Source organism: Amblyomma americanum, chromosome 1 (assembly GCF_052857255.1).
Source record: "Amblyomma americanum isolate KBUSLIRL-KWMA chromosome 1, ASM5285725v1, whole genome shotgun sequence".
NCBI lineage: Eukaryota > Metazoa > Arthropoda > Arachnida > Ixodida > Ixodidae > Amblyomma > Amblyomma americanum.
In genome coordinates this window covers 87,183,825-87,196,903 of record NC_135497.1, presented here as the reverse complement: position 1 = coordinate 87,196,903, position 13,079 = coordinate 87,183,825, and the positions used below count along the sequence as shown (strand labels likewise).

The following is a 13,079-nucleotide window of genomic DNA, read 5'->3' as shown; positions in this document are numbered from 1 at the left end:
AAGGAGCAGGTCAACTGTGCCAACATTAATTCCCACCCTCGGGCATGGCCTGCCTGTCACAAGGTTGGAAAGTTGAGCAGCATGTGGAAGTTGTGTGACATTTCTGAGCCGAAACAGTTTCTCAACCTCTGTGAATGCAGATTGCAGAGGTTGACTATTGTTTTGGCAGAAAAGTGATAGCCACAGAACGGTCATATGCAGCTCAATTATCAAGCTTCGCTACCTCAAACATCGATATCATGCTTTTTGGTATTGCATGTGCTTTTTGCAAATGTCTTGGTGCAATAACAGTACGGCATCTACTTCACATGTGGCGTGGTATTTGCCGCAGACAGCCATATATGAATCGCAGCACTGTGGCTCAATACATAGACTGAACTGAGGGTGACCGCTGCAAACATCTGTGATGACACAGAAGACACTGGAATGCCAAAACAGACATGCACTAAACATCAAGGAAAGCTTTTATTCATTCTTTTTTTTTTTTTTGAGTGCTGGCAGTGCACCTGTTTGCTGTACAGTTGAGCCGACTTATAATGAACCTCACGGTCTAGGGAATTGTGTCCGTTGTATCCGAAGTTCATAGTAAGTGGACTTGTCCTACTCAGGCAAAAGTGGCATTGAATTAAAAAGTCCGTTGTGCACGTTTTTTTTTTCTTCAAACCAGACACTATCAAGATGTTCTAAGCTCTCCATCGCAGGCATGCGCTCCTGGCTGAGACCCTTGCTGCAGACCAGCAGCTTTCGGGGCGCGATAAAACCGATAGCGATTGAGGCTTTCAGGCACCTGGTGATAGGTCGGCATACTTGCCTTAGATCCTTAACATAGTTGTAAGAATGCAGCGACGGAAGCTATCGCTGCGCATGTCCGTGCAGGACATACAGTTTGTACCCCGTCATGTAAACTACTCCAGCAGAACATTCGGCTTGAAATCATTTTGCAGCGGCTGGTCGCTTTTTGAAGCACCCTTTGCATGGAATTAGAGGCGTATAACCCTAGAAGCCAAATGATAATAGCGCTTTAACTGAAAACCATCGGTTACTGTCTGGTTTCGGTTTCAATTGCTTGGTGCGCATTGCTAGGCCGCTCTACACAAGGGTGACGGATACTGGACTTGTTTGTCTGAGCACTGCCTGCACGCGGCCACTGCGCAGAAGGCGGAAATACAATAGGGCAGGCGACGCACGCTGCCTTGATGGCACATCTCGTGACTAGTATTCGAACTTTTCAAATTGCTATCATTTGTTGATCACTGGTCGTGTAGAGTAGTTTCGCTTTCAAAGCAGCCCCTTTATCCCACTCACCATGCTTCTGCTTTGCTCAGCCGGCAAACACACCCGCACCGATTGAACTTCTAGCCTCTCAAGGCGCTTGTCCGGCGGTTTAGTGCAATTTCAATGCCGCCTTTTTTATTATTTTTGGGGGGTCGACACTATTTTTGAAAGGATCGCGGGGGCTTAGACACGCTGTTCGGTCACTGAGTCATGGGGTAAGCGCGCGTTTTTTGTCTTCGGAGGCGAGTTTAGGACGCCTAGTCGTTCGTTATAAACCGAATGATGTGACCATAGTTGTTCGTTGTGTATGAGATTAGATGCCATAGCCCTAATACATTTTTGGACGGTAGCTCCGCCCTTGTTTGTAATCAGTGAGTGCTCATTATAACTGTGGCCGTTATAAATGGACTCGACTGTATATTGGCACTTGTCACACCTTACATTGCTTAACAATATAAGCTAACACGCCACACCATTGAAGCCTTAAGTTCACCATTGAAAACAACAGTCATTAGTCTTGGAGGTTGCACAATAAGTTGCTTGCGCCCCCCCCCCCCCCCCCCCTGGCAGCATCATTTGCATTGACATAGCACCATGGCACGCTGATTGGTCAGCATTAGTGGTTGAAACACAGTGACATTGCGAGCACTATACCAGAGAAGACAAATAATAATTAAACAGTATAATTGGCACCACTGCCAGCAGCTATAGCCGAAACTTGTGTTACATCGTGGTAACCTTCACATTCTCCGAAGAGGTGGCTCAGCCTCCCAGGTGCGGCGACATGTAGTTTGAGTTTAGGTGGCGGAACTGATTCACGATCGAAGTAACGAGCTGCTTTATGCATAGACTTCAATAAAGCATGAACGAGCAAAGTCTTACAGTTCAAAATGTACAAAAATTCGAATGAATGAAGTTAAAATTAATGAATTTTCACAGTACTTTTTTGTTTCTCTCTTCCACAGCAGTGCAGAAAAAAAGGTTGAAATGAAGTATCCCCACACATTTGTTACAACTTCACTGTAAATTTGTTGTAATGAGAAAGAAATGCAACTAGGCACAGTTACTAAAAGTGCTCTTAGCAAGTGAATGTACTCAGTACTTCTTAACATGCATGAATAGCAGTTCCTAAAATTACAGCTCTTTTTTGTGCCTATGCTGCTCCTGTAAAAGTTCATGTATGAAAATCGGAACATGCATTTTGGAGGGGTAGAGTCGCCATTCTTCACACCTGAATTTTTTTTTTTTTTCATTGTACCACATCATTTGATATTGCCTGCCGTGGCAGCCATACTTGGCATCCTATTATACTTTGATCACATGAATTTGAAGTCTACTACTCTATACGCATCCATTTTATTACAAAACCCTTGTAGTGGGGACAAAACTGGACAGTGAAAGCATGATGCACTCACTGTTTTTTGTTACTACACACAGCTAGCTAACAAAGGTGAATTTATCATGAAACAAGCGCCTCTCTGCTGTCTGCCATAAAAATGCCAAAAAGAGGCAGCCTGGGAAAAATAGAAAATTTGATCCTCATTTCACTTCTGAAGTAGAATTGTTATAGCAAAAAGGCCATGGTTGTGTCTTCAAAAAGTTATATTTTAGAGAACCAAGTAAACAAACTAAATAACTGATGCATTTGTGTGCAGCTTGTGCAGCTTCCTTGTAATCTCACGGTGGACCAGATCTTCGCTGATTATGTGAAACAAAAGACATCAGTGAAAGGCATTTCATCTAACAAGTGAGTAACATCGCACTATGTGCATTGTTACTTATTGTTCTTGTGGATCTTTTGTTTAGTATTGTTAAAAAAAAGGGCTTTCTCATGTGGTTTTGTTTCGGGCTAAACTGCTGGATACAAAGGCATGTCTGTCAGTGTGTGTTACATTTTGCCTTTTTGCAGGGTGAGCGCTATTCTTGAGGTGACAAATGGGCTGAAGGAATACTTCAATGTCATGCTGGGAAGCCAATTGTTGTACAAGTTTGAGCGAACACAGTATACTGAAGTAAGTCCCCCCTTTGCCAGTCTGTGTGCATTTGGGAGTGCCTGTAAATGAGAATATAAGCTTGTTGTAGTTCAAACATTTTGCGAGATATATATGGTATTGGCAGCTTTAATGAAAGCAATGCTGTGCCAAATCTATTACATCGTGCATTCTAAATTAGCATATTTTTTTTTACAAACAGATTCTGAATGACAGACCAGATACACCAATGTCTCAAATATACGGTGCCAGTCACCTGCTGCGGCTCTTTGGTAAGTTGCAAACTTGAACATTATGTGCCCTTCATCTCTCAGTATTTTTAAATTTGAAAAGATGTTGTTACAGCCATTGTGGCAGTTGGTACCTAATGTACGAAATGACAGTAACTCTCATAGCTTCAGCTGGCTTATACAAACAGCCAATTTAATCTAACTGATGCTTGGGTCTCGTCAACATCAAGTGTATTAAAAAGGCTCCCACTAATCCAAGTCACTCATAATTCATAGAAATTTTCAATCCCCTTTGAGTTTGAATTATTGAGAGTTGACTGTAACTGGAAATGAGAGCACCTCATTAGAGCATGTTCAGCTCAAATTGGAGGGAGGGGGGTGCTTTATTATTGCATTTATGGGATTTCACATAACGTAGAATAAAAGAACATCATCTTGGGCGAGTTGGTCACAATTTGTCTTATGTACTAGGCGCGAACACGCACAGACACAAGGAAGGATATGGGACAAAGTGCCACGGGACAAAGTGCAGCAGACATTTCTGCTTGTAGTGCTGTACACAATTTCGCTGACTCCTCTGCTCACGTTAGAGGTACCACACCATGCTTGCCCATGCTACTAGAGTGGGGACATGAATAAAGATAAAAGTGACTACTGTCTTTGGCCTGCAACCCAAGGATCATTTCAGTGGTAGCTGTCTGCTGCGCACCAAGCCACACGTTCTGTTTGTTTTCTTTACATTGGATTTGTGCATCACAGTTGCTTTACAGCAAAGCTGTGTTAAGCGGAGCACCTGCAATTCAAGCACCTTTTGCTAATATGAATCCCAGGCATGAAAAGGCCTAATTTAGCTTTCCAAGTGGGACTATCAAGTCAGCCTATCCCTTGCAGCCTAGTTGATCCAGCCTGCCCAGTTGCCTATATCACCTGACTTGCTTGTGTTTTCGTGAGCTTGATAACTGATTCTCTCAAGCTCATCCTGGCTCTATTAAGGTCATATAAATGCTTTAGCATGGAGGGCTAATAAGGCGTTCGGTGTGTTGCCCTGAGTGCCATACATCCCACCGGTCACATATGGTTGTTTTTCTTCTGCTTTGTAATCAGTTATTTTTAAGCAATAAAATAATTACACTGTTAATCTCCCATTGACCAATACTACAGATTAAAAATAGAAACATTTCCCTATGCTCCCTGGTTTCCATGGCTGTTGGCTTCCTTCATATGTATAACAAGCCCCTCAATTCCCTTCCCTTTTCTGCTCGGTAGCCTAACAAGGGCCTCGGTTCTGGCAGTCTTGATGCCGTAGGTAGAATAGGAGAGTTCTGGCACAGCTTCTGCCCTCATTGTTCAGTAACGTTCCACATCACACACAATAATACAGGACGTACTACGTCTGCCACTATGGACAAAGGTGGCACTGGTGAAAACTCACAAAGTTAGGTTACAAGCAGCATAAATACGCCCGAAAGCAGAAGATTGGACAGCCATCGCCATAGCTGAGTTGGTAGAGCACTGGACACGAAATTTGGAGGTCATGGGTTCAGATCCCACTGGCACCATTTGGTTGTTTGTCTTCTGCTTTGTCATCAGTTATCCTTAAGCGATAAAATAATTCCACTATTAATCTTCAGTTGACCAACACCGCAAATTAAAAAAAAAACCAATCTCCTATGCTCCTTGGTTTAGGTGGCTGTTGACTTCCTTCAGATCGGCCCCTCATTCCCCTTCATTTGTCTACGTAACACTTGTGAAACATGAGTGCACGATGTGCATAATTTGCCCAAGGTGCTCTCCGTGACTTCTGCAATACGGTGAAACTTAGGCATGAGGGTTAAGTGCACCAGTGACTTCTGCAGGCGGCGAAACTGAGCCGTGAAGGTTACACGCACTACACCATGGCTTGTCAAGAATGTGCTTTGCAATCTTTATTGTGCGATGGCTGCTGCAGAGTTCCACTGCCCATGCTTTGTCCTTCGGGAACACTGAAAAACCAGGTCTTCATGAAACTCTTTCTGCATGACTCCCATGCTCCATTCTCTTTTTCACGTGCTGCTGCTCTTGGCTCACTTCCAGTTTCTTCAAGACCTTGCTGTTGCCAAATGCACTCTGGCTTAAAGGGGCTCTGAAAGGGGCTCTAATATAGTTGTGGTATGCCTGGGATGTTAAAGGATGCCACTTCAGAAATATCCTCCAGCAGGAATTTTTTTGATGCGTTTCGTCGAAGCTGAGTTATCTGTGCTCAAAATTTGAATTTTGAGGCAAGAAGCAGCAGAATTCACCTAGAGAAATAATTTACGGATCATGAATACCTTCTTCCGGAAACGCGAGAACAGGAATTGGGCGTGGAAGAGCGAGCACCAGTGGTGAGACTGATAATGAAATGGACTTCATACTACTTGCTTGCCATTGTATCATGCAGGATGTGGACGTCCTCTGAAAAGTGCGTTGTAGCAACCACAGAATGGTAAGGTCTTGAATTAGCTTAGACTTGAAGAGGGAACGGGAGAAACTAGTGAAGCGGAAGTCCATTAACAAGTTAGCGGTAAGAGGGAAAGTAGAGGAATTCAGGGTATCACTGCAGAACAGATATTCGGCTTTAACTGAGGAAGACGATCTTAATGGTCAAACAATGAATCATAATCTCACAGCTACCATTATGGAGTGAGCAGTAGAAGTCGTGATAGGATGGTTAGACAGGATACCGGCAAGCTATTTGAGGAAACGAAAAAGCTGATTAAGAAATGCCAAAGCATGAAAGCATTTCACCTTACAGACAGAATAGAACTGGCAGAGCTAACAAAGTTAATAAATAAGCGCAAGGTAGCCGACATAAGGTAGTTTAATATGGAGAGAATCGAGCATGCTCTGAAGAACGGAGGTAGCCTAAATGAAGTGAAGAGGAAACTAGGCATAGGTAATAACCAGATGTATGCATTAAGGAACAAGGAGGGACAAGGAGGGCAATGTCATTAGCAATATATGGATAAGATATCTGGATAAGATATATGGATAAGATAGTTAAAGTAGCCTAAGAGTTTTCACAAATCTGTACAGTAGCCAATGTAATCGGAACGTTAATAACAGAGGCAATAGTGCACTACAATGGGACATCCCGCCAGTAACAAAAGTTCTCCTTAAAGTCGGCAGTAAATTTCCAATAAAGAAGGGTGTCAGGTAGGGAGACACGATCTCGCCAGTACTATTCGCCGCTTGTTTACAGGAGGTGTTCCAAGGCCTGGATTGGGAACAGTTGGGATAAGAGTTAATGGGAATACTGAAGTAATTTCTTATTCGCTGATGTCGTTGCTTTGCTAAGTCACTCGGGAGATCAACTGCCGAGCATGATCAATGAGTTAGATGGGCAGAGTAGAATGGTGGTTCTGAATATTAGCATGCAGAAAACCGAAGTAATGTTCAACAGTATAGCAAGGGAAGAGCAGTTCACAATTGGTTGCCAAGTGCTGGAAGTGGTAAGGAAATAACTCTACTTAGGGCAGGTAGTGACCGCTGATCCAGATAATGAGCGGGAAAGAACAAAAAGAGTAAGAGTGGGGTGGAGCGAAATAGCAGCTTTTTTTCAGATCATGAATGGCAGTTTTCCAATATCCCTCAAAAGAAGAGTATACAATAGTTGTATCTTACCGGTACTCACCTATGTGGCAGAAACGTGGATGCTAACAAAACAGGTTCAGCTTAAATTGCGAGCTATGGAAAGAAAGATGATTGGTGTAATGTTAAAGACAGAAGCGGGCAGAGTGGGTGAGGGAACAAAAGCGGGTTAATGACATCCTAGTTGAAATCCAGAAGAAGTGGGCTTGGGCAGGGCATGTAATGCCAAGGCAAGCTAACTGCTGGTCCTTAAGAGTAACGGAGTGGAGTCCAAGCGAAGTCATGCGTAGCAGGGGCCAGGCTAAAGTGAGGTTGGCGGTTGAGGTTAAAGGGACATTGAGAAGAAATTGAAGTTGCCTTTTATTGATAGAATACCAGCTCCTGATCGCAAAAATGGCACTCTTACTGAAAACAAAGCGCTTGTAAGATAAAAAATAGCAAGGACCAAAATATAGATATCGCCGCCACAGGCCAATCTCGCAAGTACAAGCGTGATGACATCATAGGTCAAGAGACGCCACCTTTGAGGAATTTTCCTTCCTCCATGGATACCACAAATCTCTGAGGCAGACAAAGAAAGGTTGCGCGGTTCAATATTGAAGTAAGTTTTGTTTTGAAACCGGTAGTGCACTTTTATCACACAAGGAAGACAGACAAAAGACAACTTGAAAGTTGGAAGCAAAGAAAACCGATGCTTGATGGCGCCACAGGCGGCCAGGAGAGTTTCGGTTTGTTATGGCGCTTCGCGTGCTTTGTGGTTTTGTTAAGCACCGAACAGCAGAGGAACTTCAAGTGCCGCTTCAAGTGCTGGTTAACCTTTGAAGGAGCCTGTTAAGGCTGGTCAGATGATAGCCACGGTGGATGAAAAACTATGATGGCATGGTGGTCGGTGATCGTACAAGGCAGTTAGCAGTATAAAGAGCACTTGTGTCTTCGTACTGTCGCCCGGTGAAACGTTCCCGGCTATGCCAGTCAACTTCAAACTACTTAACGGAAATCGTTTATTAGGGACGGGAGACAAGATACAAGGCAGTTAAAAAAAAGAGATTTGGAATCCGCTGCATGCGGGTGTACTATTTGACTCAGGTGTTCATGACAACACAACGAAGTGATTGAGGAAGTTGGTGTGCTTTCTTCAGAAATGTGTTTCAGAGCCCCTTCAATGGAACTGATCTCAAAAACAAAGGGCTACTGAATATCATTAGCTTGAATCCACCTGTGCAAAGCAGCATCTCTCTTTCTTTCAGAACTGCTGTGTGCCTTCATCATATGTTGTGAGCAAAGCTTATGCAAGTTGCTGGCACAGACTAAAAGTGCTTGCATTGTTGGAAGTGAAACGGGGTCTTTGGTGAAAGGCATACACACAAGTAATCAAGTCGTTGGAGCAGCACTTGCAGTATTCATTTATTCTTTCTTGATTTGTGGAATATGACAGTTCCACTTGTGGGAAACGAGTGCATGCGAGGGGGTTCCATTTTCTCCAAAGTACTTAGGCGCAGTGCAGACAGAGCGGGCAGGGCGAAAAAAAAAGAACGCATCTTTCATTTTTGTGCATAATGCCTTATGCACCTTCTGCTGACATGCCCACATTGACTAGTTAGTAACTGCTGCAGAGCAATCTTCATTGGTATTTCATGTGTGTCCGTGGCTGTGCTACCATCTAAGAGAAAAATTCACTACTGCCTTTAACCAGTAGTTCATGGTTGCCATAAAGATTTTTCTTTTTTTTCAGTCAAGATTGGGGCCATGCTATCTTACACACCGTTTGATGAAAAGTGCATTCAGCTGCTGCTGACTCAGACTCATGAATTTCTCAAGTGAGTGACTTGCTTTTCTCTTCAGCAGTGTGTTCCGTGTTCCTCGTGTCTCTCTTCGTTTGTGTCCCAAGTTCATGCTGGCCCAAATCAAGTCTGGAGTTATTTACAGTGCACAAGAAAAGGCAGATCGTCTGGTGTGTGCCATGGTGCCAACAGACTTAGTTAATTTAGTAGGTTTGTTTACTAGTACATTGTTTAAGTGCAGCTTCACTTTTGGAAATGAAAATTTGAGGTACAGCTGCAGGAGCTGTACTGTTGACATTTAGTGTATTGCTGAATATTTTTTTCTTGGTGCAATCAATGAAGACAATGACAGGCTTAGTGTTTGTCATACAGGACGTTAAAGGAATTGTGACATTGTCTTTCAACAAATCATGCTTTTACATTGAAGCTACTAGCCACGACTTTATTGTGCGTATTTAAAAAAGAAGTAGGGCTCTAAGTGTGCATTTGAGCTAGAAATTGTAATTTGAAGTTATCGGCTCTACGCCCCTCCCCCTGGCAGCGATGGCCATTTTGAAACAGCCTGAGTGATGTCATAGACTGGCAGCATCGTCTGCTACAAAACTTAGTGTGCGCGCCTACTCGAGTCCAGTCGTGGCACATTGTGAAGTCTCGGAGACCGGGCAGTAGCTGCACAGAAAAGGGAAGGACACAGGTCCTTGTTGCCTTTGTCTCCCCTTTAACTTCCCCACTTCACCCCACCACACCCAAGCCTGAACAAAGAACTCCTCGCTCCCCTTTGCTCATTACCCACAGTTCAGTTGTTCAGTGACGAGCAAGCACGTGACTGCCAGTCTATGTCATCATGATCCGCAAGCGTACCAGTGTTGCCTGACTTCCACATGGTTTAGGGCAACTTCTAAAAATTCAGTTACAAATTACTCGCTGCACTAAATGAGCTCATATTTTTTGTCCAGTTGTTCCCATATGGTTAGCAAACAACATGCAGTAAAGAGCTTCAGTCCAAAAAATGGTGTCATGACCCCTTTAATGCTGGCATGCTTGCCAACCGTCACAGAATTCTGCTATTCTGTGCATAGTAAAGGCACCTATCTCATGCCATTTTTAAAATGCCAGTTAAAAGTGTGCAAATACCGTATTTACGCGCATAATTTGCGCACTTTTTATTCAGAAATTAGGGCTCGAAGAAGGGGTGCGCAAATTACGCGGGGATTTCAAAGCGCGACTTCAAAAACTCTATAAAGGTCATAACGCGCAATATAGGTATAGTGTATGTATAGTGTATGTTGTTATAATATATGTATGGTGTATGTTGCTGCGTATACGTTAGCACCTGGACCCGCACCCATGCTGTCCTCCCCCCGAAAAAAAGTTCACTCTAAATGAAAAGCCGCGCATCCCCCCCCGGCTTGTGGGATGGCAAGAAGATGCATGCATGAAAGTTCCGGATTCCGTAAGTTTGCTTTCATAACTTCGTCCGGGATAGCAAACGCGAATCAATAAATCAATTATCACACCACACAATTCTTTAACAGTACCCGCGAGCGTCGACCAAACTGCTTGTTGGCGCCTTATCACGGCGCGGAGCTGCGAAGCCAGCAAGAATAGCCACGTGCGCACAAGTTTGCCCATACAACGATTGTCGTTTATGGGCAAACTTGTGCACACACGGTTATTCTCGCCGGCTTCGCCGCTCCGCACCATGATAAGGCGCTGACAAGCAGTTTGAAACTTGTTGTATAGTTGTGATATCCCATCGCAAGATACGACCGAACAACCAAACACAAGCAAAAAGTATGGTGGGGCAGCCTAAAAGAATGTAAACAATTAAGCCTCTGCCTGTGCCACTACGTATAACAGGCTTACCAAACACAAGCAGCCACCAAGAAAAGCGCAGCCGGCAGTCGAGTCACATGCATCAGCCAAACAAACAGCAGTGTTGGCTCTTCTATCAGCTGCCGATCCTCCCCGGAAGCGCTGCTGGCCGTTCCGAGTGGCGATGCCGCTGGTGCCGCCGCGATTGTGACAGTGTCCTCTGACACCACCATGAACGCCCAGTGCACAAAAGATTCAAAAAGCCTTCCGAACAAACGTGGAATAGCCGAATGCTACTGGGTAGAGCCATAGAGTAGAGCGCGCGTGCATGATGGTGGTCTAGCACAGCGCGGTGCGTAAAATATGCGAGTAAAAAAAAGTTTTTTTTTGTAATCCCGGGTGATAAGTTAAGGGTGTGCAAATTATGCGAGGGCGCAAATTATGCACGTAAATACGGTAGTACTTTTTCATGACTGAATTGAATATTTGCATCATTATTTGCTACTTGTGTGAATATTTGTACACGAACAAATACTAATTCAAAACATCAAAGTGTAAGTGGCATCATTAAAACTCGTTGCGCTAAAGCTCCAGCTGTTGAAAGACTCAGCACTGATCTCTACTAAGGGGGCTCACAGCAGAAAAGCTCGACCGTCATGTCCATACGCACAGGAAAATTACCTTTTGCTACTGATGATTATAGCAAACAAACTAGCTCCACATATCAATTCATAAGAGGGATGAAGTTATAAGCCATAGCCTACGAGATGGGGCATCAAGGCAGGGCTTGCTAAATTGGCTGAACCTTGCTACATCGCCTAAACTTGAAGGCCATATTTGTGAGCATTATGAATGCCATTATATGAATGGACTGTGACGTGACACTGAAACCTCCTTCCCATGCAGACCACTGATGTCCACCTTGTGGAGATCAGTGGCACAGGTTGATCGTGGCAGCATGCTGTGAGGCGTCGGTGTGGGTCCTGTTTTTGAAAGAGTTGTGAAGAAAACAACGGTGTGCCATATACATACTTCGTGCCAATTATTCGAAAACTCCTGGAAAACATGACAATGTATTCAATTCGTTTGTAATAGTTTTGAGCATGCACTATTTGATTTGTTCAGTGAATCAAATAGTAAAATATTTAATTTGCTGTTTGAAAATTTCGAATGTTCGCATACCCCTCATGGCAATCTTTCAAGCCACGCCTATTTTTGCAGAGTTGGCTAAGAAAGCCTTTCTTTTTTCTTGTTTGTTTTTGATAGATCATCTGGTCCTCTAGAGGCTTGTTTAGAAAACAGCCAGCAGTCTTTATCAAAGACAGTGTATGGAATAATGTTACTTTCTTCTATTACAAATTTTTTTACAGAAATCTGAAAATGGGTCATGTTTTGTTGCCATGTATAGACTCCGTGCGTTGTCAGTAAAAAAAAACTTTATGCGCCGATTTCGTTGCGTTGTCTTGGTGCCGTCGCCCAGGACGGCGCCCAAGTGGTCAAGGTCCACTTCAAGCAAAACCTCTCCCGGCAGTAAAACTTCCTCTTCCACCGCAAAATGTCCAAGGGCATCATGAACATCTAGCTGCACTCCGTGCTGGAGACACCACTGTATAATATGTTCCTCACTTCTCCTTTCTTGCCAGTTGCTTGCCAAGGCTATCCCACTGTCGCTTTGCTACATTTGTGTCTTGGCTGCATTTCTAGTTTCTGCGCATTGCTTTTCTGCCATGAAAGTGTTGCATCATGATGACCTCACTCTCACCATAGAAGCAGCTGTCATGTTATCTACAGGTATGCGTGGTGTTGCTGTCAAACTCATTCACGTTTGTTTTTTAAACTCCCTTCTATCTGTACATGCCAGTGACATTGGCTTATTTGGTGCCACTCGAATGGCTTGTGCACTTTCCTCTTCTTTCTTCATTCTGTCACACTGCCACCTAGGTTTGTGTTCTGCACACAGCGTGTTTTGCATCGTGCGTTTTCCTCCGCCATGCAAACAGTGTAGGGATGCATACAAGAACACAAATGCGGACTGAAAACTTGGGCTCTAAGCCAGCATTTGAATTTTTCTGCTTTTTTTGTGTGTTATTTTATTTGGCGCTGCGGGATTTTAAATTTGCAGGGGGGAATATATATGTATATTCTCCGCTCGTCTGCACCTAACACCTCACCCCATGATGTCTAGTGCCGCAGCGTGCAAGCCGACCACAGCGGGCAGTGCTCTTGAGAACAAAGGACTACGACAATGTGCTGACACAAGCGGCATTTATTGCTAGAGAAATAATAAGCAGTGGCTATCAATAAAACGAGGGGATGATCTTCAGAAGTGTTGCACTGAGAATCAAGGATGTCCGATTCGCCAGTTTAATTATGGGCAA

General features: G+C 43.8%; 1 protein-coding gene across 2 annotated transcripts in view; it reads left to right on the top strand.

The window, feature by feature from the left end:
• Positions 1 to 13,079, top strand: part of LOC144113167 (mortality factor 4-like protein 1) — a 39,868-nt gene that overhangs the window by 25,226 nt on the left and 1,563 nt on the right. For both annotated transcript variants that reach the window (XM_077646094.1, XM_077646095.1), the window contains 4 exons: positions 2,931 to 3,022; positions 3,185 to 3,287; positions 3,469 to 3,538; positions 8,838 to 8,922. In XM_077646094.1, coding sequence (XP_077502220.1) covers positions 2,931 to 3,022; positions 3,185 to 3,287; positions 3,469 to 3,538; positions 8,838 to 8,922 — 350 coding nt within the window. The remainder of the gene's footprint in view (positions 1 to 2,930; positions 3,023 to 3,184; positions 3,288 to 3,468; positions 3,539 to 8,837; positions 8,923 to 13,079) is intronic.